Here is a 26,457-nt window from a genome sequence, read left to right on the forward strand (position 1 = left end):
CTGTTTAACCGCCATTAATTGGATTTTCCAAAAACAAAAAACTGCGCGTTTCTTTATTTTTAAAGGAGATCCCATATACAAATTTTCAGTTCTGTAGTATCTTCAGTTTCTGAGATATATGTATCCTCATTAAAGGCATTCAACCCATTATTCACCCTTTTACACCCCTCCTAAAGGATTTACAGAAAACAAAAAATACATGTTCCTTTATTTTTAAAGGAGATTCTAAATACCAATTTTTACATCTGTAAACTTTTAAAGTTTTAAGATGTAGACACACTCATTTTAAAATTTCACCCCCCTTTCCACCCCCTATTATTTGGATTTTCCAAAAACAAAAAAATACCTCTTTCTTTAATTTTAAAGTAGATCCCAAAGAACCAATTTTCAGGTCTGTAATATCTTCAGGTTCTGAAATATAAGTAGCCTCATTAAAGACATTCAACCAATTTTTCACCCGTTTCCACCCTTCCTATTGGGATTTTCTGAAAACAAAAAATACATGTTTCTTAATTTTTAAAGGAGATTCCAAATACCTATTTTTACATCTATAAACTTTAAAAGTTTTTTGATATAGATACACTCATTTTAAAAATTCACCTCCTTTTCACCCCCTATTAATTGGATTTTCCAAAAACAAAAAAATACGTGTCTCTTTATTTTTAAAGGTGATCCCAAACACCAATTTTCAGGTCTGTAATATTTTCAGTTTCTGAGATATAAGTATCCTCATTAAAGGCATTCAACCCCTTTTTCCACCCCTTTCCATCCCTCCTATAGGGATTTTCTGAAAACAAAAAAAATACATATTCCTTTATTTTTAATGAAGATTCTAAATACCAATGTTTACATCTGTAAACTTTAAAAGTTTTGAGATATAGATGCTCCCATTTTTAAATTTCACCCCTCTTTTCACCTTCCCATTAATTGGATTTTCCAAAAACAAAAAAATATGTGTTTCTTAATTTTTAAAAGAGATCAAAAGTATCAATTTTCAGGTCTGTAGTATCTTCAGTTTCTGAGATATAAGTACCGGTATCCTGATTAAAGGCATTCAGCCCCTTTTTCACCCCTCCTATTGGGATTTTCTGAAAACAAAAAAATACGTGTTTCCTTATTTTTAAAGAAGATTCTAAATACCAATTTTTACATCTGCAAACTTTTTTAAAGTTTTGAGATATAGATACACTGATTTTAAAATTTCACCCCCCTTTTCAGCCCCTTAGCGACGGGATATCCAAAAATCCTCTCTTAGTGAGCACCTACATCTTAATATGAATATATCCCCAAAATTTCATTTCTTTATGTCCAGTAGTTTTGGCTCGGCGATGATGAATCAGTCCGTCAGTCAGTCAGTCAGTCAGTCAGTCAGTCAGTCAGTCAGGACAAGTTACTTTATATATATAGATTAAAAGAAAATAATCAGATTTTGCTTCATCAGTCAAAGCCTCCCTTTTCTCAATTCCATTCTTTGAAAACCAAACCTTTAAGAAAAGACTACATAAACAATTAGTAGGGAATCTGTCACCTGGACAACAGTCCTAAATGCTGATCATTGGTTGATTGACTGATTGATTGACAAGTCAATCTTTGTAATTTTTCCTCATCCAGTTTGAATGTTTTGCCTATTTTCTGCCTTTGTTTATCGAACGTTTATTTAATGGCCATGTATCGATCGATCGATCAATCAATCAATCAATCAATCAATCAATCAATCAATCAATCAATCAATCAATCAATCAATCAAATATAAAAAATATATATATTCTATACTTATTGTCTAAACCTAACTCACCAGATTTTCATACTCAATAATCCTTTGTTGCTTTTGCCTGTTGATAGCAGCACTTGATAATCTGGGATGAAACATGAACAATCCTGGTTTCGAATGTTTGCGATTATGATTACTTTCGATTCTCTTTAAAAGATGGTGATTCTCTCGATCTATTTTTTCCAGTTCTTCATTTGTAAATGTCATGCTGAATCTCCCTCTTCCATGTACTTTCCTTTCTGTACGTGAGCTAGAACTTGATCCTCGATCTTCATGTTCCAAATTTTCAATAGCGTCCTTAAGGAGTCTCATAGATCCTTTCTGTTTATTAAAATCACTTCGACTATATTTAAGTTTTCGACCAGATCGTTTGGCTTTTATTTCCTTCTCAGATTCCATTTTAGTCATAGAAGAACAACCACTTGATGAAGGTCGAGGTGTTATGTCAGTGATGTCAGATGTCGTATCTGTACTAAGAGAATCTAAATCATCTCTCTCATCAGCCTCATTCCACTCAGCATGAATATAACTGTCTTTGTTGTAGGCCTCTTCATTTCCGAAAGCAATACAGTTCATAAGTTCTCTATTTTTACTGCTTCTAGTGGTTAATGTATTCACACTTCGAGTGTTATCTTGTTCTTTCTTGTCATTTATTGCAATTTTGGGCATAGTGTTATTGCTGTTCCCCATATCATCTTCATGGTCCTTATTTTCAAGTGGCTTTGGACCATACACTGGATCATCAGCATCTTCAGCCTCAAAAAATTTGAAGTCTATGCTTTCATTGAGATCAATGTCTAATCCAATAAGTTTCCCATGAAATGCTCTTCCAAATTTGTTTCCATATTCATTCGGCATCTTCAAAATTGTTGTAATATTCAATTATTATTTGTGATGTCCTTCTCAGTACTTTATATCACACAGATTACATTAGAAAAGAATGTCCCTTATTTTATGCAAGCACTGCACCTCCACTTACCGATACGTATAAGAAATATTGTAAGTCAGACAGATCTTCTGTTCCTGTATACATAAAGAAGCTAGTGGAACTACAGATATCTAAAAATACTTTCTAAACATGATCTATATTGTATAAATAAGTGAGATCACAGAAATATCCACAGAGCCACCACAAGTTTGTGTTGCTAGGCAACCAGAACAAAACATGTACGGTAGGTGAAAAGAAGCTTGTATTGATTTTATGCAGGTAGGTGCACTTGATTTGAATGAAGTACAATACCAAGGTTAAATCAAGGGAACATAGGACAGTTCACTAAAACACTGTAAGAGTTTCAGATCTCCATTACAGCTGTATACATCACATTGAGAAAAACACTGCTTGTTTATCATTATCACATTTCAGTGAAATATACACAGACTCTGAAATTGGACTGGTTTAAATACTCCAGCTGGCCACTCCTGAAAAGCTTTTTCTACAGCTCCAATTTTAACTATAGAATAATAATAATAATAATAATAATAATAATAATAATAATAATAATAATAATAATAATAATAATAATAATAATAATAATAATAATAATAATAATAATAATAATAATAATAATAATAATAATAATAATAATAATAATAATAATAATAATAATAATAATAATAATAATAATAATAATAATAATAATAATAATAATAATAATAATAATAATAATAATAATAATAATAATAATAATAATAATAATAATAATAATAATAATAATAATAATAATAATAATAATAATAATAATAATAATAATAATAATAATAATAATAATAATAATAATAATAATAATAATAATAATAATAATAATAATAATAATAATAATAATAATAATAATAATAATAATAATAATAATAATAATAATAATAATAATAATAATAATAATAATAATAATAATAATAATAATAATAATAATAATAATAATAATAATAATAATAATAATAATAATAATAATAATAGGGTCCTAGGAGCCAACCTAGGAAGGGACTTCACGGCCCTGGCAAATGGGAGTGAAATGCGTCGTTGCGACCATCTGCAACAATAAACTATTGGATTCAGCAAGAGAATCCAACTAGCCTCTTTCACTCCAACTCCAGCACGTAACCTACAAGAGGTGCCCCTGTTAAGCCGAGCAACCCAGTGGAAGGTTGGGTAACCAATCCCAGCGGGAAACTGGGTCGGTGAACCGATCAATGCTGGGGGCTCCAAGGCTCACAACCTTGGTAGTACCTTGGTCGGTGCGAAATATCACCGACCCCATTCTACAGTTTTTTCAACTGTGAAAAAGCATGGAGGAAATTTCAGCTAAAGCTACTACCCCAGGTGGTAACCAATCCACCGTTGTCTTGTACGACGTTAGCGGGCCTTCGGATTCTGGGGAGTCTGCACCGACATGCTTGGAGGTATCGGAGACTCCACGAAAGATCAAACATAGAGCCAAGAATTTCTTTGCTACCTTTAATGCCAATTCTCTCCGGAAGGTAGGAAAACTGAAACAGCTCACAGATATCCTATCGCAACAGCAAATTTTGATTGCAGCAATTCAGGAAACGAGATTTACAGATGAGCAGGCCTTAGAATCTGAAGGTTACAGGATCTTCAAGGGTAAACCTGGTAAACGTGTCATACAAACTGTCCCCCACCTTGGCACTGCATTTGTAGTCAACAAAATGATTCTGGACTCAATAACAAATTTTACCCCTGTGAATAGCAGAGTCTCGACTCTGTCCTTTCGAAGCACAAACAAAATGTATACCATTGTGAACGTTCATGCGCCGATCAACCAAGCGAACAAGAGAGACCCAGATGGAACTGATAGATTCTGGGAAGAACTTGAGGAGATTTTATCCAAGAGTCCAGACAAACATACCATAATCATGCTTGGAGATTTCAATGCCCAGGTAGGCAAAGAGAGAAAGTTCCGAAACATCGTTGGAAACTATCCTGCTCACCAGAGAACAAATCGTAATGGAGAAAGGCTAATAGAGCTGTGTAAGGCATTTAACCTCGTAATGAAGTCTACTGCTTTTAAACATCTGCCTAAGAAACAGAAGACCCGGAAATCCCCAAATCACCACCTTGGTGAATTCCAGATTGATCATGTCGCGATCGCGCGGAAGGCTCAAAGAGAAATTCAGAATGTTAAAGTTCTAAGACAAGCAAAACTGGACTCAGATCACTATCTATCCAAGATAAAAATCAAACTGCTCCCGAGAAACACAAGGAGAGTTCGAGCCAAAAGGATTGAAAGATTTGATAGAGAAAAACTAGGATCTAACCATGAATTCACTCAGAAACTACAATCGGTCGATGCAGAAAACTGGGAACAACTGTGCGAGGCCCTGGTCAAAACAGCTAAAGGGACGGTTCAGCTTACTAAGCCCAGGAAGCATGCTTGGTGGAATAGTGAATGCGATGCAGCGATAAGGCAAAGACAGTTCGCCTGGCAGAAATGGAACTCGCTAAAGAACCAAGTCAACTGGACAAACTTCGTGAATGAGAGAAAGTGTGCAGCCAAAACCATCCACAGCGTTAAACGTGCTTTTGATAAACACCAGCTGGCTCAAATTGAGCAGGATTTCAAGAACAACAATACACGCGACTTTTATAAAACATTTAAAAGCAACTTGAGGAAATACGACCCACCGAGCCTACAGTTCAGAGATTCCAATGGAAACCTAGCCCATAACGACAAGGAAAACTGCCGGATCCTTGCAAAATACTTCGAATCCCTTCTAAACTGCGAGGCCCCAATGTCCAGATTCACATCTGAAGATAAAACAACAGTTCACCGAGATTCAGCTCCACCTACGAAAGAGGAAGTCGGACAGATTATCCAATCCTTGAAGAATAATAAAGCGCCGGGTGAAGATTCGATAATAGCTGAATTGTGGAAGTTTGCTAGTGACAATGCAGTGGAAAAATTAACGGACATCATACATGAAATCTGGAACACTGAAAGACTTCCAAGTGACTGGACATCTGCCCTAATCCACCCACTTCATAAGAAAGGTGACAAGTCGGATGTTAACAACTATCGCGGCATCTCCCTCCTACTTATAACCTACAAAATTCTCTCGAAAGCTCTTCATATCAGGGCAGAAGAACAGCTAGACCCAGAGCTGGGTGATTACCAAGGAGGTTTCAGGAAAGGACGGTCATGTGTGGAGCAGATTATGAATCTGAAATCTGTCCTTTCATATCTTAAACTAAGGACCAAGCCTTTTGTAGTAACGTTCATCGACTTTAAGAAGGCCTATGATTCAATTGATAGAAATACCCTACTTCAGATCTTAAAGGAATTTGGCTTGGACGGTAAAACAAGAGTGATCATCCAACAGACTCTCACCAACACCATCTCAAAAGTGAAGTTTAGAGGAGAGATTTCAGAGGCCTTTGAAATACGGACAGGAGTTAGGCAAGGAGATGGTCTCTTGCCTCTGTTGTTCAACTGCGTTCTTGAGAAAGTGATCCGTGAATGGCGCAGAGAAACGAGTTATGAAGGAGTCGAAAGCGGAGTCAGACTAGGCCACAAGAACAAGAACCTTTCAATTGACTGTCTAGCATTTGCAGATGATCTCGCGGTTTTCGCTGATTCCTTGGATGTGGCCACAAAGCAGATCAACCAGCTTCAAACACAAGCTGCAAAGGCGGGCCTCCAAATCTCCTTTGAGAAAACGAAATTCATTAGAAACATCAAACTGGCGCCAAGTGAGCTAGAAGGGACTCACGGAAAAGTCAAGTGAGTTGAAAAATTTAAGTACCTTGGTGAATGGATAGAACCTAACTTGTCCGAAAAAGAAGCCTTTTCTTCACGCATGAATAAAATGGAAATGGCTTACCATCTGACTAAAAATGTCTATAACAAAAGATCTATATCTCTGAATGCAAAAATCAAACACTATTGCACTGTTATCCGGCCAGAGGCCCTATATGCTGCGGAATGTCTCGCCATGAACAAAAAAGGCATGATGGAGAAATTGGAGGCCAAGGAAAGAAAGATTTTGAGAAAAATCTTAGGTCCAGTCAAAGACAACGGCGAGTTTAGGAGACGGCACAACCAGGAGTTGTACTCACATGTGGAGAAAATAACTGATGTGATGTGAAAAAGAAGGATTACTTTTTATGGACACATGGTCCGAATGAATTCAACACGGTTAACCAACCGTGTTTTCAATTTCCTCCAAGAGAAAAAGGCAAAGGGGGCATGGTTCAGTGAGGTACAGAAAGATCTGCAGGAGGTTGGGATCTCATTTGAAGATATCCAGGAGTGTGTCCCACTTAAGAAAAAACTCCAAGAACATCAGAGTTTCCTACCAAAGCCGAAGATGAAAACTGGAAAGGCCTGGACGGAAGAACGAAAGGAGCAACACCGTATACGAATGAAGGAGTACTGGACCAACATTAAAGCTCAAGGAAAACAGTTGAAATGACGTGGTCCTTAGTTGGCTGAAACGAAACAATAATAATAATAATAATAATAATAATAATAATAATAATAATAATAATAATAATAATAATAATAATATGAAGAAGAAGAAGAAGAAGAAGAAGAAGAAGTCCCACCAAACAAAGATGAAATTTGGAAGAAACTTGTGGAATTGAAGAACAACAAACGAAGATGCAGGAGATGATTCAGTCACAGCGGAGATCTGAAAAGCAGTGGAGAAATAACTACGCAGGCATTAGTCCATGAATTGGTAAAGATCTGGGAAACCAAAATAATCCCAAAGAGTGGAAAATGGCACTGATTCTTCCATTACACAAAAGAGGTGAAAAACATATGTTGACAATTATTGTGGCATCTCTACTTCTACTTACAAGTATATAAGGTACTCTCAAAAGCCCTTCAGAACAGACTAGTGGAGCAAATAGCTCACCAAATTGGTGAGTACAGAGATGGTTTCAAGAAAGGTTTTTTTTGCTAGTTGCTTTACGTCGCACCTACACAGATAGGTCTTATGGCGACGATGGGACAGGGAAGGGCTAGGAGTGGGAAGGAAGCGGCCGTGGCCTTAATTAAGGTACAGCCCCAGCATTTGCCTGGTGTGAAAATGGGAAACCACGGAAAACCATTTTCAGGGCTGCCGACAGTGGGATTCGAACCTACTATCTCCCGAATACTGGATACTGGCCGCACTTAAGCGACTGCAGCTATCGAGCTCGGTTTTCAAGAAAGGAAGATCATGCATTGACCAGATATGGAGTTCGAAAAGAGTCATGGAAAATTACACCTCAAAAGATCTAGTAGTAGTCTTCGTCGATTTCCAGAAAAGAATACGATTCAGTCGACTGTGAGGTGTTAATTGACATCTTGAGTGAATTTTGAGTGAATGAAAAAATGACAGAAAATATAAAGCAGACCCTAACTCTCACCTGCTCTAAAGTAAAATTCATGGGTGAATTCTCCAAGAAGTTTGAAATGAAAACAGGAGTAAGGCAAGGCAATGGAGTATGTTGAAGAAGGTTATTCATGAATTGGAAATAGAAGTTAACAAGAACCAAGTATACATTGGAGGCTCAAAGAATGGTGTCAAGATCAGTATTGTCTAGCTTTTGGTGACAATTTAGCAATCCTTTATAGAAACACAGATGCAGCTGTCGAACAGATAAATCTTTTGAAACAACAAGCAGAAAAAGCTGGACTTAGGATTTCAAAAAAACAAAGTACTTGACACACATCCCCACAGCTCAACAACTAGAGACAAGGTATGGTAAGACTGAAAGGGTTAACAGCTTCAAATATCTTGGCAAGTTTGTGTAGATAGGATTCAATGAAAGAGAAGTTAACAATATTAGGTGAGATAGGATGACTGCAGCATTTTGCAAAACTCATAACTTCTACAGGAGAAAGGCAATTTCACTGCAACCTAAACTCAGACATTACAATACGGTGATTAAACTCGAATGTCTCTATGGAAGTGAATGTCTCCGAGTTACTGGAAAGGCTGATCTGAGAAAAGCTGAGAAGTTTGGGAGGAAGATCCTTCGAAAGATAACAGGCCCAAAGATTGTGGCTGCACAACACAGGTTGTGAGGAGGAGAGGAACTACAGTATGTCAGAAAACCAAATGACTGATGGAATCCATCAAGAAGCGATGACTCAAGTTCTAATGTCACCTATTTAGAATGGGTGACAACTGGTTGACTAAGAAATGTTTTACCATACTCAATAGTAGACTTAACACATGTGATGAAAGTGGTTCAGGGAGGTCAGGAAGGGTCTGAAAAAAATGGATTACATCGTGAAGACATTGCTAACAGAACCAAGTTCAGACAGCAGATAAGTAACGTTAAGGGCTTTTGTGAAGAAGAACAGCAGAACAGTAGGTGGACAGCAGAACGGAGACAGGCTGCTAGAGAGATGGGCTGCAAAGAAGGCTTTAAAATGTGTAACATATGCTTATTGTGGTTTATATAATGGCTGTAAATGTATTTAAAAAATTAAAAAATAATAACGGGATGATTTTCTCCACCTCTTTTCAATTGTATCTCAGAGAAGGTCATTAGAGAATGGAGAAAATCACTGAACAAATAAAAAGGTAATAAAAGATCAGTTTCGGTTAGGCCCCAAACTCAAAGGAGTATATGTTAACTGTCTGGCTTTCGCAGATGACTTAGCCATTTTTGCCAACAACATCAGTTCAGCAATCAGAAAAATGAATTATCTTAAAGTAAAAAGCAGAGAAAGCAGGACTGCAAATCTCTTTTGAGAAGACAAAGTACATGATGAACATCAATGATGGTCTGGAGTGGATGAAAAGGATGAAAACTGACCATGGAAAGATTGGAAGAATCAAGTAATTTAAGTGCCTGGGTGAAATAATCCAAAAGAATGGCCTAGAACAAGAAGCAACCATTATATGAATCTGAAAATTAGAGCAAGCTTACCAACTGACTAAATACATTTACTGTATAAAAAGATGAAGCTGAGTATAAGAGCCAAACTAAGACACTACAGTACGGTTGTTAGACCAAGGACTCTGTGCATGAATCAAAAAGGACAAGTCAACCAGTTACTTAAAAGAGAATGCATGCTACTACAAAAGATCATGGGCAACAGTTGAATTGAAGGGCAGGTTTGATTAAGGTCTAACAAAGAAGTATACAGCAAGACAGAACCAATAACAAAAACAATTGAAAAGAGAAGACTGCTGTTCTACAGGCACATCTTTCATATGAAAATAACAAGCGGCTCACAAAGAAAATCTGGAATTTTCTGAATTTTTTTTTTTGGCTAGTTGTTTTACGTCGCACCGACACAGATAGGTCTGGTAATACTAAATTCCCATGAAGGGAATTAGATATTTTTCCACCAATAGAGCATATCAAAAATCAGATCAAAAATTGGATGTATGGCTTTTCAGGCGTTTGCTCTATTAACCAGCATTTCGTCTTAGGTCTGACACTAGACTCGTCAGAGTGGGATGTGTCAGACCCTACCCACTGATGCTGGGGTGTATGCAGGTGAACTTATCAGAAGCCTCTTATGTGGCACAGTCTGATAACTGCATACGGGAGATAAAACTCCACAATGGAATTAATGCCACCATTTGGAATTGCTAGGCGGGCATTAATTCCATTGTGGAGTTTTATCTCCCGTATGCAGTTATCAGACTGTGCCACATAAGAGGCTTCTGATAAGTTCACCTGCATACACCCCAGCATCAGTGGGTAGGGTCTGACACATCCCACTCTGACGAGTCTAGTGTCAGACCTAAGACGAAATGCTGGTTAATAGAGCAAACGCCTGAAAAGCCATACATCCAATTTTTGATCTGACAGATAGGTCTTACGGCGATGATGGGACAGGAAAGGGCTAGGAGTGGGAAGGAAGCGGCCGTGGCCTTAATTAAGGTACAGCCCCAGCATTTGCCTGGTGTGAAAATGGGAAACCACGGAAAACCATTTTCAGGGCTGCCGACAGTGAGGTTCGAACCTACTATCTCCCGAATACTGGATACTGGCCGCACTTAAGCGACCGCAGCTATCAAGCTCGGTATTTTCTGAATCTGAAGGCAGTCAAGTCATTTGCATTTACACGAAAATCCTGGTAATTTAATATTTTTATTAATCATTCTACCCTTTCTTTTTACCGGTTTTTGATATCTACCTCACCATTTCATTATATAAATTTAAAGTCTTATTTGCGTGTTTCCATTCAACTTCCTTTAATAATTTGTTTACAAGTTGCTCTTGACTGCTGCTCCGTTTGCCGGTTTACGTTTCACTGCCCGGCTTACTGCTTCCAAGCTGCTCTCTTCTCTGGTTTACTTTTCTAATTTTCTTATTGGAGGAATTTCTATATGTCAGACTGCTGCATCAATGGCAACTTTGTTTCACATTGGCTTCTGATGATGTAAAGTATTCCTCTGTGTTTTTTTTTCTATTCTGCCTGCTGATTGGCTATTTTATTTAATATTATTTTTGATCGTTTGTTAGGTATTGATTAAATTTTTTTACATCAATATTCATTTAAGGTTCACGTCTGAATTTTTAAATTATATTTTAGACTATTTCTGTTAGCTAATTCTACACAAGTCTTTCAGCTCTATTTTCTTTGCCATCCCTTGCCGTGAATAAAAGGGGCCCCCTTCTACCGTCAAGAGTGCACGCCAGGCAGCCAAAGCTAGCGCATCACAACCACAATAGCAATCACACATATCGCCATTTATAGACCGGAGAAGACCCACCTTCCTGCATTTGACACCCACAGAAAAGAAATTACATTCAATACTCCAGCCATATTCAACTGCGGCTGCACACATCTACCTCAGACAATACATCAGACTTGTTATTAATGATTGATAAGTCAACCATAAACTAATGAATAAGCATAATATACCACAGAAAGAAGAGCACCACTTACAAAAAAGCATAGACTTTCTCCATATCATATTGAAGAAAATCAACGAATACAAGACCGGAAACTTACTCTAAAAAATTGTTTCGTATTTATTGTAACGGATCTTACATGAATCTGCACATTTTAAGATGACGTTCTACATGTATTATATATATTTTGAAGAGTGTTTATGCAACTGTACTTTTAACAATAGTCCATTTATACGATTTTCACATCATATTGAAGAAAATCAATGTACGCAAGATGAAAAACTCATTCCAACAAAATATTTCCTATTTATTTATTATAACAGATTTTACTTGAACTGTATATTTTAAGACAACATTTTACATGTATCACATATATTTTTAAAAATAAAGTGTTTACGTAATTGTACTTGTAATAATAGCCCATTTACATGATTTCAGGTCTAAAAGATTCACCTACACATTGTCCGGCTCCATGGCTAAATGGTTAGCATGCTGGCCTTTGGCCACAGGGGTCCCGGGTTCGATTCCCGGCAGGGTCGGGAATTTTAACCTTAATTGGTTAATTTCGCTGGCACGGGGGCTGGGTGTATGTGTTGTCTTCATCATCATTTCATCCTCATCACGACGCGCAGGTAACCTACGGGTGTCAAATCAAAAGACCTGCATCCGGCGAGCCGAACTTGTCCTCGGACATTCCCGGCACTAAAAGCCATACGCCATTTCATTTTCACCTACACATTTTAGATTGTACATAGTCGAATTTACCCTGCAGTATGCTCAATTAGAAGTAAGATATATCCTATCATTATGACTATTATTATGGACAAGACAAATCAACTAATTTGATTTATGTGAAGGTAACGGTGTACAGCTGAGGATGACTACACGTAAAGAGTCGAAACCGGTACTGTAGATATTTGTATAAATAAATTTGTATTGATAAGGTGGAACCTTTCTCATCTATAACTTACGATAACAGTCAATACGGAAAATGAAACTGATAAATCAAGATGTTACTTGCCGTCTCTTCATGGCTGGTCACTCTGTCTGAATGCCTCTAGACCATCAACAATAGAACTTCTTACTCAGAGTGAGGACTGCTATCACACATTATGCTTGGTGAAACCCAACCTTGACAAGCACCGGTACATCATACCATATTCAAGGAATCCTTTAATTTGGCATTTATAGGAGCCAGCTTTCTACCTGATGATACATTGCCATGTATTCAGACTCATTTGGCAACACCTGAAGATTTATTAAAAGCCATACTATGGTTTGACCATTTACTGTTAGTTAATTTCACTTCGAGAAAGATTATGGTGAAAGATGTTATTCTTCACCTTCATTACAGTCAGAAGAAGGGATTTTATGGATTGCCTGGCATCCAGCTAATACTCTTGGCACTCAACTAATTTTGTTATTTCTACTCCTGCTTTTTATTTTACAAGTTGCTTTACGTCGCACCAGTACATACAGGTCTTTTGACGACGATGGGGTAGGCAAGGGCTAGGAATGGCAAGGAAGCATCCGTGGCCTTATTAAGGTACAACCCCAGCATTTGCCTGGTATAAAAATAGGAAACCACAGAAAACCATCTCCAGGGCTGCCGACAGAGGAGTTCGAACCCACTATCTCCCAGATGCAAGCTCACAGCTGCACGCCCCTAACCTCTACTCCCGTTTATGAAGGCTGTGCCTTCTGGAGAAATGTATTCAGGCTTTATAACTATTTATTGGTTATGGCACTTTGCCACTTTGTTGATCTGGCTCCATCGAATTATTTGGGCTGTGCGTATTGGAGTTTTATTGTAAAATTCTTGTAATTAATTAATTGATACACTGACTGACAGAGCAAATGCAACACCAAGAAGGAGTGGTCAGAACTTTATGCCAATTGCAGGGTAGACTGACGTCACTGAGGTATGCTCATGATGTGAAATGCGCCGCTGTGCTGCGCACGTAGCGAACGATAAATGGGACACGGCGTTGGCGAATGGCCCACTTCGTACCGTGATTTCTCAGCCGACAGTCATTGCAGAACGTGTTGTTGTGTGCCACAGGACACGTGTATAGCTAAGAATGCCAGGCCGCCGTCAATGGAGGCATTTCCAGCAGACAGACGACTTTACGAGGGGTATGGTGATCGGGCTGAGAAGGGCAGGTTGGTCGCTTCGTCAAATCGCAGCCGATACCCATAGGGATGTGTCCACGGTGCAGCGCCTGTGACGAAGATGGTTGGCGCAGGGACATGTGGCACGTGCGAGGGGTCCAGGCGCAGCCCGAGTGACGTCAGCACGCGAGGATCGGCGCATCCGCCGCCAAGCGGTGGCAGCCCCGCACGCCACGTCAACCGCCATTCTTCAGCATGTGCAAGACACCCTGGCTGTTCCAATATCGACCAGAACAATTTCCCGTTGATTGGTTGAAGGAGGCCTGCACTCCCGGCGTCCGCTCAGAAGACTACCATTGACTCCACAGCATAGACGTGCACGCCTGGCATGGTGCCGGGCTAGAGCGACTTGGATGAGGGAATGGCGGAACGCCGTGTTCTCCGATGAGTCACGCTTCTGTTCTGTCAGTGATAGTCACCGCAGACGAGTGTGGCGTCGGCGTGGAGAAAGGTCAAATCCGGCAGTAACTGTGGAGCGCCCTACCGCTAGACAACGCGGCATCATGGTTTGGGGCGCTATTGCGTATGATTCCACGTCACCTCTAGTGCGTATTCAAGGCGCGTTAAATGCCCACCGCTACGTGCAGCATGTGCTGCGGCCGGTGGCACTCCCGTACCTTCAGGGGATGCCCAATGCTCTGTTTCAGCAGGATAATGCCCGCCCACACACTGCTCGCATCTCCCAACAGGCTCTACGAGGTGTACAGATGCTTCCGTGGCCAGCGTACTCTCTGGATCTCTCACCAATCGAACACGTGTGGGATCTCATTGGACGCCGTTTGCAAACTCTGCCCCAGCCTCGTACGGACGACCAACTGTGGCAAATGGTTGACAGAGAATGGAGAACCATCCCTCAGGACACCATCCGCACTCTTATTGACTCTGTACCTCGACGTGTTTCTGCGTGCATCGCCGCTCGCGGTGGTCCTACATCCTACTGAGTCGATGCTGTGCGCATTGTGTAACCTGCATATCGGTTTGAAATAAACATCAGTTATTCGTCCGTGTCGTCTCTGTCTTTTCCCCAACTTTCATCCCTTTCGAACCACTCCTCCTTGGTGTTGCATTTGCTCTGTCAGTCAGTGTATTTCTTCACTTTTTTGTAAGGCTGTGTCTCCTTGAAACCTATTAAAGTAAGAAATGTTTCAACTAATGTTGCTTTTCTCTTTCACGGCATTGCAATTTCAGTTGCCTTTTTTTGTTTTTTATAGAATTAGTACTAATGTATTGTGTAACTTACACAAATTTACTGAACTTGTTAAACGAATACCATATGTCCGACTCGTTGGCTGAATGGTCAGCGTACTGGCCTTCGGTTCAGAGGGTCCCGGGTTCGATTCCCGGCCGGGTCGGGGATTTTAATCGCTTCTGATTAATTCTTCTGGCTCGGGGACTGGGTGTATATGTCCGTCCCGATACTCTCCTCATCATATTCAGACAACATACTACACTACCAATCACCACAGAAACACGCAATAGTGCTTACATCCCTCCATAGAGGGTTGGCGTCAGGAAGGGCATCCGGCCGTAAAACAGGGCCAAATCCACATGTGCGACGCAGTTCGCACCCGCGACCCCACAGGTGTGGGAAAAGCGTCAGGAAAAGAAGAAGAAGAAGAAGTTAAACGAATACCATATAACGGTGTTGTTTTTTGATGGACACTGGCCTAATTTTCTAATTGCTATCTCAATCAAAGTTTTATTTAATTCAGTAATTTAAGTTCAAATAAAACTAAATAATGTAAAGCTGTGGTTCCAACATTCTGTCAAACTGTTTTCTATGACCTATCATTTTCCCCTTTTTTCAGTGGATCCTCCACTCTATCCCCTAGGTTTTTTGAATTTACTCCACTTAAAAAACCCCATTTTGGTGCTGAAACCCAGGAGCCACAGACATTTAGATGAAACTAATTGAAATGTAAACTGTTCTAGACTTCCTACTTGCAGCATAGACACATGTTCCAGTTCTTTTTGGGAATTATTTTCGGTGCAATCCAGAGCTGCCTCTAGTGCTCCAGCTGACAAGATGCCACCAAACAAAAAGCTAGTTTTTGCTCGTGCTGCATACGAGGGTCAACTCAACCTTTTCCATAAATTTCTGTGCTCTTGGACGGACGAGACAGGTAGCATTGACAATCTCATACAATGATTTAAGAATTATGAAACTGCATATAGTCGCTACGATGAAACACAGAAATACAGTCTCCTGATCGGGTTAGTGATCAAGAGGAAGTAGACAACTTACACTTTGAGGGACATACAAATAATAATACAAATAATTCGTAGAATCTGTCAAGCCCAGAAATTGGAAAAAAAAAAAAAAATTCAAATTCTACTTCTAATTTTTCCCAAAGACCTTTGGGAAATGCTACTCAGGCATGTTTACCCAAGATCGAATTGCCCCATTTTGATGGAAGTGAGGAGGGATGGGAGGCATTTTATGAGTTGTTTGATTTTTTTTTATTTAACCAGAACTACTGCCGGATATTCAGAAGTTTCACTATTTGAGGTCATCGGTTCAAGAACCTGCTTCTAAGCTGATTGAAACTTTAACAAGTGGTAATTACACTATAGCCTTAGACCTATTAAAGGAGAGATACGATAATCCTCGTTTAAAAATTCAATGTCACATGCAAGCTTTGTTCAATTTACCCGTGGTAAAGTCAGATAAATTGTCAATCCTTAGAGCTTTACTGGACATTGTGGAACTACATGTAAGAGCTTTATCCAATATGAATGAGCCTGTTCAACATTGGGATACTTTTTTGATACATCTAATATCCTCAAAAGTTGATACTAGTACTCTTAAATCTTGGGAATCAGAAACTTCAAATCAAAAGGTAGTAACTTACCAGGATATCATTCAATTCCTTAAGAAATGATGTCAGATTCTTTCTGCTGTTGATTCTCAAATGAATACCAGTAGTAGTAGTTCAGGGATTAAGTCTCAGCATTTGTATAAATCAGCTAAATTTAGCACTAAAATCTCTCCTAAACCTCAGGCTTTCGCTACGCAATCATCAGCTAAGAAATGTTTTTGTGTCAAGACAATCATCCTCTATACTTTTGTCCTAAATTCAAAGCACTATCAATAGATGAAAGGTGAAAAACGCTCCAAGAATGTAAGCGTTGTTTTAACTGCTAATCAGGAAATAACCTTTTACCTGAGTGTGGTTTGACTCGTCTTTGTGCACATTGTAGTGCTAAACATCATTCTCTATACATAGACCTAATACTAAAAATTCTATTAGTGTTTCTGAAGAAGGAAGTACTCAATCTATGAGTGCACAAACTTACGTTCAAAGTGCATCTTCTGTCAGAAGTTCACAAGTGTTATTGTCTACTGCTGTCATAAAAGTACACAATTCTCAAGGACAGTGGATTTCAGCTAAGTGTCTACTTGACAACGCTGCCACTCATGATTTCATAAGTGAAAATCTGACACAGCATTTAGGTTTAGAAAAAAATCCTACCACTACAGAAGTTACAGGTATTAATAACAGTTTGAATCATTCCTCCAGTTTTGTCAGACTTTGTATTAAAGATACCATAGAAGGAAATTTTGCTCTTCATATCAATTGTCCACCTATTGGAGTTATAAGAAGTAATATTCCCTCTGCCTCATTTAACACTGAGGAATGGGTTATTCCTTCTCATATTAAATTAGCTGATCCCACTTTTTTGAAAGTACTACTATTGATCTCCTTCTGAGCAGTGATATTTTCTGGAAGGTGCTTCTATCTAGAAAGGTTTCAATTCTATGTGGTGTTTTTGCTCATCAAACTAAGTTCAGTTGGATCCTTACAGGATGTCTCACTAAAACTATCGGGCAACCTGAATCTCAATGTCATTTTGTGAATACTGATGCCCAGTTCAACTAGGAACGGTTTTGGGCTTTGAAAAATTCCACCTCAAAAAACTCACTATACTCAGGAAGAACAATTTGTGAAAATCTTTTTCAACAAACCACCAAACATAATTCTGAAGGAAGATCTGTAGTTCAACTTCCATGGATATCCAATCCACCGCCATTGTTAAACACTAAACCTCGTGCCTTGAAGGCTCTTTTCTCAGTAGAAAGAAAGTTTAAGAATGATCATTCTCTTAAGCAGCAATATTCAGAATTTATGGAGAAATATGAAGCATTAGATCATATGGAAGTCGTTCCAAAAACTGAGGATCTAGATTTGCCTGCAAGTCAAAATCCCATTTACCTCAATCTTCATCCGGTTTGGAAAGATGAGGTTGTTCAAGACCAAATAAGGGTAGTTTTTAATGGTTCCACTGCTGGCTCTCAAGGCATTTCTTTAAATCATACATTGTTGTCTGATCCTTCCATTCAAACGGATTTGTTTTCAGTTCTCCTTAATTTTTGTTTGTTTATGGTGGCTGTCATCACTGAGATCAAGAAGATGTATTGTCAGATTCTCATTGATCTCATACATGGAGATTTACAGCAAATCCTCTCGCATAATGATAATTAAAAGGCTGTAAAAGTCTTTCGCTTAAAAACTGTTACCTACGGGTTGAAGCCTTCTGCATTCTAGCTATTAGAATCTTGCAATACCTTGTTGAACTTGATGGTAATCTGTTTCATCCTGAAGCCAAGCAAGCTCTTTACTCCTCCTTTTATATTGATTTATTTTATGTTCTTTTCCTTCAGTAGGGGAAGCTGTACACATCTGTTCAGACTTAGTTAAATTATTGAACCGTGGTGGTTGTGTTGTAAACAAGGTTGGGTTTACAAAAAGCACAACTTCTTTATTTGCTTCACATGTAAAATTACAATACTTACACTAACAAAACTGAAAGTTATCTCGAAGCAAATTGAACTATGAATTTGGAGAAAGAGTCTGTCTTTGTACACTATATACACGTTGGAGTATTCACGTTCACTACTATTTCGGAAAGATAGTCTTTGTGACATGAAAAGTTCTTGATAGTCGAAAACTATCAGAAGCACTGACGTAAATATCTCAGAGAGTCCTTCCTTGTTGAAGTGTCTGAGTTCATTAACGTAAGTTCAATGACTGAAGAGTTCCTACTTAGCGAAACTAAGTCGATAATGGGAGCTTGCATTAGCTAGGGAATGATAGTGGCATATAATGGTAAGACTGGGCATGGACAGCGGAATAGGCAAGAGGAGCGGTGACCCGAGGTGAGACCTCTTACTGCCAGAAATTCAGTCCACCTGGCCGAAGCACATTTTCAAGAGGAGTAGCCTCCGTGCTCGACGTAGGGTGTATTCTGGAGCTGGACACCGGGGTCAGTGGGCGTCTGGACAGGCTAGGAGCTCCTTTATATAGCACACACGACGTTCCAGGCACGCGCACCGAGGGCTGCGCGTCGAGGCTCGAAGAATAACACACTGGCACGCGTGTAGCTGGCTGGCGGATCGAGAAGGGAGCGACGGACATACAACAGTTTTCACTTACATAAATTGTGTTCTAATTCTGAGAAATTTTTATCTAAATTTTCTCGTAAGGATCAAGCCCTAGATTTGGTCATTTTTTCAAAATAAAACTATTGTGAAGGCCTTAGGCTTACATTGGTCACCTCTAACAAATTCATTTATTTATAAAGTAACACTAAATGACAAATTCTATCAGAAATTTCTAAGATTTTTGATCCATTGCAATATTTAGCTCCCATAGTAGTTAGCTAAACTTTTTATGTAGGTATCACGGTTGTTAAAGACTGACTGGGATGATTAGGTCCAATCTGATTTTTTAGGAAAACGGATGAATTATTGAGCTAGCTTTTTGCAAGTTTCTGCCATCTCCATTCCTAGGATTTTAATTGTATTTTTTCCTTCTGAGACCTTCACCTCTTTGCAGATAGTTCTGAAAAGGTTTATGGATGTTGTGCTTATATTGTAGGTAGAAATGATTCTACTGTTAATTGTTTTTCTAATATAGTTTGTGCTAAATCTAAGGTAGCTCCTTTAAAAACTATTCCATTGCCAAGATTAGAACTTTGTGCTGCCTTACTTGCTGTTGAACTAACTACTAAATTGAAGCACACTATGAAAGTTTCCATTTCTCAAATTTTTAATTGGACTGATTCTACTATATTTTTAGCTTGGTTAACTAAACCTGCTTCTCACTGGCATACATTTGTAGTGAATAGAATAGCAAAAATCCAAGATTACACCTCCAATTCTCAGTGGCATCATGTGCCTTCTTGTGAAAACCCTGCTGACATTATTTCAAGAGGGTGTTTACCTGATCATTTAGCCAATTATTCATTATATTGGCAGGGTCCTTCCTGGTTAACACAACCTATAATTTTTGGCCATCTTTTACTTTAATTCCCACCAATAAAATACCTGAAGTCTGTCAATTGGCTACTGTTCGTATTGTATTACAATCTTACCACTTGCTTCACTGGTTTTTTTACCTTTCATAGGTTGGTAAAAGTAATGGCTTACATTCTCTGATGGAACTATTTAGTGGTTGACCAACCTTTGATTCCATAACCTTATCAAACTACTACTGAACTTTCCAATGCCACTACAAAGGTATTATTCTTTACTCAACAACAAGCTTTTCTTGAAGAATTTAAACTGCTAAATAAGGGACTCACTTTTCATCAAGGCAGTAAACTATTATTGTTGTCTCCCTATCTGGATCATAATGGTGGGGTGGATGGTAGACTTTCTTCTGCCCCTTTACCCAAAAAGAAGAGGCTTCCTATTATCCTACCTTCGAAACATCATGTTTACAAATTCTTTATTAGGCAATTTCACTTTCAAAATCTTCATGTCAGTACTAGAATTTTGCTGTACCTCATTGGAGAACATTACTGGCCTATTAATGGGGTTCATGAAGTAATTTTTGTTGTGCGTAAATGCATTTAGTGCTTCTGTGCTAAACCTGTGTTTGTTTCTCAGCGAATGGAAGATCTTCCTTCTTTTTGATCTCAACCTTAGTGCCCTTTTGCTTTAACTGGCATTGATTAAGCTGGACTGGACTGTCTTCCTATCAAACTTCACCTTTACAAACTAAGCCTTCAACATTGAGAAAGTTTATATTGTGTTATTTGTTTGCATGGTTACTGGAGCTATTCATTTAGAATTGATTACTAATGCTTCTACTTATTTTTTAGCTGCTTTTTCTTGGTTTTCTTCACTTAGAAGTGTTCCTTTGGAAGTTTTTTCAGATAATTCTAAGACCTTTCTTGGAGATTCAAAAGAGTTAAAACAATCTCATATCTCTGGCAACTAAGGAATTAATTCATTTTTTCTCACCTAAAGCAATTCAAAATGGAACTTTATTCCCCTCTACGGACCTCATCATGGTGGTCGTTGGGAAGCCTGTGTTAAGCTTACTAAACAGCACCTAAAGAGAGTTTTACATTCTCTGATTCTTTCTTATGAAGAATTTAATTCATTGCTTATTTCAATTGAAGGTATAGTTAATTCTAGACCTCTTTCCCCTCTTTCTCATGACCCTCGCGATCTGCTTCCACTTTCTCTTGCTTATAAGCGAGCTTACCCACAGCATGATACATGCAAATCCAAAACAAAGCATAATTTTCAGAACATGAGGAGGATGTTCTTAAAGAAATGAAGTTAAATACATCGTTTTATCTGTTAAGAAAATAATCTTAAAATTACTGAAAAAAAAAATATCACTCACCATTATTCTATATAACCAACACACGCTGAGAGTTGAACGTCATTTGCCAACCATAAGCAATATATTCAGATACAGCATTTTGGCCTTTGGTTCAGTGGGTCCCGGGTTTGATTCCCAGCTGGGTCGGAGATTTTAATCACACCTGATTAATTCTCCTAGCTTGGGGACTGGATGTTTGTATTTGTCCCAACACTCTGCTCTTCATATTCAGATAACACACCTCACCACCAAACACCACAGAAACACGCAATAGGGTTGGCGTCATGAAGTGTTATGTGTTACCAGTGTTGCTTTATGGCATCAGAGGCTGGATCCTAAAGGCTAAGTCAATGAAGTAACTATAAGCTTTTGAAATGTGGACGTATTACAGAATGCTGAAGAGGCAATGGGTAGATAGTTTCATCAACAATGAGGAGGAGGAGGAGGAGGAGGAGGAGGAGGAGGAGGAGGAGTGACATTTATTTGGTACTTATGCAAAAAGAGAGAGCTGCAGTCAAATTCCATCAAAAATGAAGACCAACTTACCTCTACATACTTTGGTTTCATGTTATATTCTTTCTTCAGACTTATCAAAAGAAGAGAATATACGTAAGCAGTACATCAAAGAAAGGAAAATTAGGTTAAGACTGTACTCACTGAATAGAAAGGATTGTCCTTCTTTGTCAAAGAATCAGGGTAACAAGTTTCCAAGACTTTAGGGGAGACAAATAGAAGAGGAGAAAAATTAAACTTGCTTCGAAGTAACTAGAAATTCAATTAGGTTATCAGGGAACTTCAATTTCCCATAATTACCAACTGACAGCCACAACCTACTTATGGATGAGGATATGCAAGTTATTCCATCATCCAAAACCATCTCTTTGATCCATAATGTTATTTGCTTTACGTCCCACTAACTACTTTTACAGTTTTCAGAGACGCCGAGGTGCCAGAATTTAGTCCCACATGAGTTCTTTTAGGTGCTCTCTTTGATCCAAAGATATATTTTATAACTTTATCTTCAATATAATATAGGAAAACCAAATACTTGTCCTATAGTAATAAAAGGCTCCACTAATTACAATCTCAAGAATATTCACAGATTCAATTACTGTACTTATTCTTTGCTGTTCAATGATTTACTCAGGAACAGACATAATTACTTCTTTCTCCAGAGCAGCTAAGAAGTGAGTAAGAGAGGTGTAAAAATAGTTTTTCCCCCTCTGTTTTAGTTTTGCTTCATTTTTAATTGCCTTTGTATGATTAATGCACTATAGTAAATAATACCATTCCTCATTGATTAAGGTAAAGCAAAGGAGAGGTAAATTTCTAGAAAAAACAGTGTTTATTAAAAAAATGGTGTTATTTTTCTGAAAAATTGTGTTATTTATACAGGCATTTATTTATAAAATTTACAATTACACAATATCTGAGGGCTAACATAACCAGCTCTCAAATATAAAAAGTAACTGTGGCAGGTATTTTCCTCCTCCAATTCTTTCTTCTTCTTTTTCTTAATAATAATAATAATAATAATAATAATAATAATAATAATAATAATAATAATATATTCAGTTCTTAATACTTTGTTAAACTGACTTTTTGATGCACTCTTGTTACAAATTCCATGAATTCACAGAACATACAAACCATTCTGTAACCATATCTCTAGGAAACATTCCAATATCAGTAAATTTCATTTACCTCTACTTAATATGACAAATTTGGGATTCAGCACTCAAGTATTACTTCCTCACTTGAAATTGAAAAACGTACACGTAATGTTGCTTCAACAATTGTATAAACAGTGTCAAATTATTGATATTATGCTGAAAATTAAAGGAAGAAAAAAGAAATCTATTAACTGAAGGAGAAAATTTGTGATACCCAACAAAATATAAGTTAAAGAAAATCTTTATCAGATTTTGCATGTTCTTCCTTATAGCAGTTTATTACAATGTTTGCTAGACTTTTATACTAACTTATATTCTCTTCTCCACTAATTTCCTTCAGTATTATAGAACCAACAGAATGTAACCATCATTGATGGGCTGATAGTTGACAATGCCAGTGACTTCTGTTTGTACACTTCATTAACGTGTAATTTTAAGCAGCAACCTTCACACACTCTAGCATTCAGTCCGAATAGCAGCGCCTTACAAGAACCGACCATATATTTATCCAAACAGCCAGTGGGTGTTCTGAAACGCATGTTTTAACATATAAAAGCCAAATTTACTGGAGAATTATAAAGAAAATACATAGGGTCTTTTTTTTGTGGGAAACTGAATTTTAAGTACACTTGCTGGGCTTTACTTGGTGATAGGACCAACTAGGCTATTTGCTCATTATTTTGGGTTTTGCAGTATAAGAATCTCATGTTTAGGTTGTTCCATTTTAACTGTACAGTAACTTTAAAAAAAAAATTTTTTTACAATTTGCTTAAAGTCGCACCAACACAGATAGGTCTTACGGTGACGATTGGATAGGAAAGGCCTTGGGGTGGGAATGTAGCGGTCATGGCTTTTATTAAAGTACAGCCCCAGCATTTGCCTAGTGTGAAAATGGGAAACCAAGGAAACCCATGTTCAGGGCTGCCGACAGTGGGGTTCGAACCCACTATCTCCCAAATAATGGATACTGGCTGCACTTAAGCGACTGCAGCTATCAAGCTTGGTAACTATAGAGTATCAGAAAATATACAACTGAGAGGTCCACTGTCCTTTCAATGTTGTGTTTTTAGTGTTAATGTAATATGCTTAAGTTTTAACTTTACAGTTTATCTTTTAAGGCAGAAGAAGGCCCAAAGAGACCAAAACACACAACTTTTATGCCTTAATTCTTAAAGTTTCTTTCAGACATACTGTGTGCATTGACTATGGTGGCCCTTTTGGTTGTATAATTTCTTATATTTTGGGTTTTAAACGGTAAAACATATGCAGGTTCAGTAAATCCTACATATTAATAATTGCTATTATGAAAAGATTAATTAATTGAAAAATGAGAATAGGCTTGTGTGTGGATGAATATCTGAGGTAATTTGATACCAAATTTCAGCTCAACTGGTCCAGTAGTTTAGGAGTGATTGAGCGAGTAATGATGAGACACCATCTCATTTTAAACTCTTACACAATTTTTAAAAGTAATTTCACAAATACTATTTTCAGGTCACTGTCTTGAAACAAAACACAGCAGAATGTACCCATTGTTTAGTTTCACATCTCTTATACACTAGAAGTCTGTTATAGCATTAATTCATAACGGCAAAAAATTTACTCGCTATAGCAGATTTTCATTGTATCCGATTTTTCATGTAAGTTGGGGAAAAAAAACCCCATACATTAAAATCAGTATGAAACGGCAATCAGTTTGTTAAAAATTTGTCTTTTCGCAGATTTCCATACTACAGTTTACTCGTTAATTATTTTTCTAATTCCATGACAATGTGAACACGTATGTTCAATTTCATTCTGAAAAATTGTAGTATCACTCCAGAGGCTTCTGTGGCAAACGTTTCAGTTTTCTTACTCAAACAGCATCATCTAATCTGACTTAACCTTATATGTATCATGAAAACATATTTCAAGCACCAGTAGAGTAATGATAACATTTTCACTATAAATTTACATGGGAATTACCTTTCTGAATTTTTTTTTAAATTGCTATTTTTCTTTACGTTGCACCGACACAGACAGGTCTTATGGCGACGATGGGAGAGGAAAGGCCTAGGAGTGGGAAGGAAGCGGCCGTGGCCTTAATTAAGATATAGCCTCAGCATTTGCCTGGGGTTAAAATGGGAAACCAGGGATAACCATCTTCAGGGCTGCCGACAGTGGGGTTCCAATCCACTATTTCCCGGATGCAAGCTCACAGCTGTGCGACCCTAACCGCAGGACCAACTCGCCCAGTTTTCTGAAATTTAACCAGACATGAGAAAATATAGTGAAACCACATTAGAGATCTCCTCATTAAGATGATTTCTTGCTCAGTACATCATAAAATCAAAGTCCAGATTCACACCGTATTAAATCTATATAAAAATACCTCACTTATCGAGTCATAAATTTTCAGTATTACCGCTTAATGCAATCATACTTTTCGTAGCCCTGAAAATGTTCTTTGTCATCCCTTGTGAAAGGAATGTGATTTCCAACACAGTTTAGAAGAATAGCGCATTTACAAGAAATGGCCTTGAACTCCTGAACTTTACAGGGTAAATTACACCTTTGGGAAGCAAGCCGTTAGCCTCAGGAAAGTTCAATTTTGCTCTTCGGTTTTTACTAATGTTGCTGAATAACCCAGAAAGCCTGTTTGTACTGAAATTTTGTATTCCATTCAAAAGTTAGAAATTTATTCTGTGTTGAGTGATACATTGAAGGGTTTAGCTACTTTCTGTCTGTTACTTCTAACTTATGAACATTATATATCCTGAGTCCAAATTGGGCTCAAATTGGGTCTGAAACCAAACTGATGTAAAGATAATTTCGTCCAATAGTCCTGCAGCTGCTTGTTTGCAATATGGATATATTTTCTTAAACTGTCTAGTCAAAATCGAACAACCCAAACATGAGATTCTTATATTGCAAAACCCATAATAATGAGCAAATAGTTAGTTCTATCACCAAATAAAGCCCAGTAAATATATACTTAAAATTCTGCCAAAATAACCAATGTTTTTACGTTACATTCTTTTTTAATGCTTTAAATCGAAGTTATATTAAACCCTATAGGTATGTGCTTGGTATTATTATTTTCCAAATTTACTCAAGTTTAATGAAATGATTTTAATTCTAAAATCTTATAGCATTAAACTGAATATATATAGGAAGTTATAAATTTTAATTTAATTTCTCCTAGACTTCTGAGTAACTTTGGAGCTTCTGGCTCTCTTGACATTGCCCTGTTAGAAAACTGAGGTCAATTAGGAAAGCCAATTTACTAAGAGTTTTGGTGTAGGAAACCTATACATAGGCTGATATAATTTCACCATGCATGGCAAATTACAACTGCCTTCATATCAACAAACTTATGTTATTGCTAACTCACGTAATCATGGTCTGCAAGTA

General features: G+C 37.7%; 2 protein-coding genes across 2 annotated transcripts in view; both read right to left on the bottom strand.

The window, feature by feature from the left end:
• The window catches only part of LOC136866308 (transmembrane protein 184C), a 96,180-nt gene that overhangs the window by 12,381 nt on the left and 57,342 nt on the right, over positions 1-26,457 (bottom strand). The window lies entirely within an intron of this gene.
• LOC136866794 (cilia- and flagella-associated protein 97-like) lies at positions 1,787-2,629 on the bottom strand. The gene has a single exon (XM_067143899.2). The coding sequence runs from the start codon at positions 2,627-2,629 to the stop codon at positions 1,787-1,789; it is 843 nt and encodes a 280-aa protein (XP_067000000.2).

This window comes from Anabrus simplex, chromosome 3 (genome assembly GCF_040414725.1).
Source record: "Anabrus simplex isolate iqAnaSimp1 chromosome 3, ASM4041472v1, whole genome shotgun sequence".
In the NCBI taxonomy this organism is placed as follows: Eukaryota; Metazoa; Arthropoda; class Insecta; order Orthoptera; family Tettigoniidae; genus Anabrus; species Anabrus simplex.

What these genes read in the sequence shown, in the direction of transcription:
- LOC136866794 (XM_067143899.2), bottom strand. Translation starts at nt 2,629, where the DNA reads ATGCCGAATGAATATGGAAACAAATTTGGAAGAGCATTTCATGGGAAA.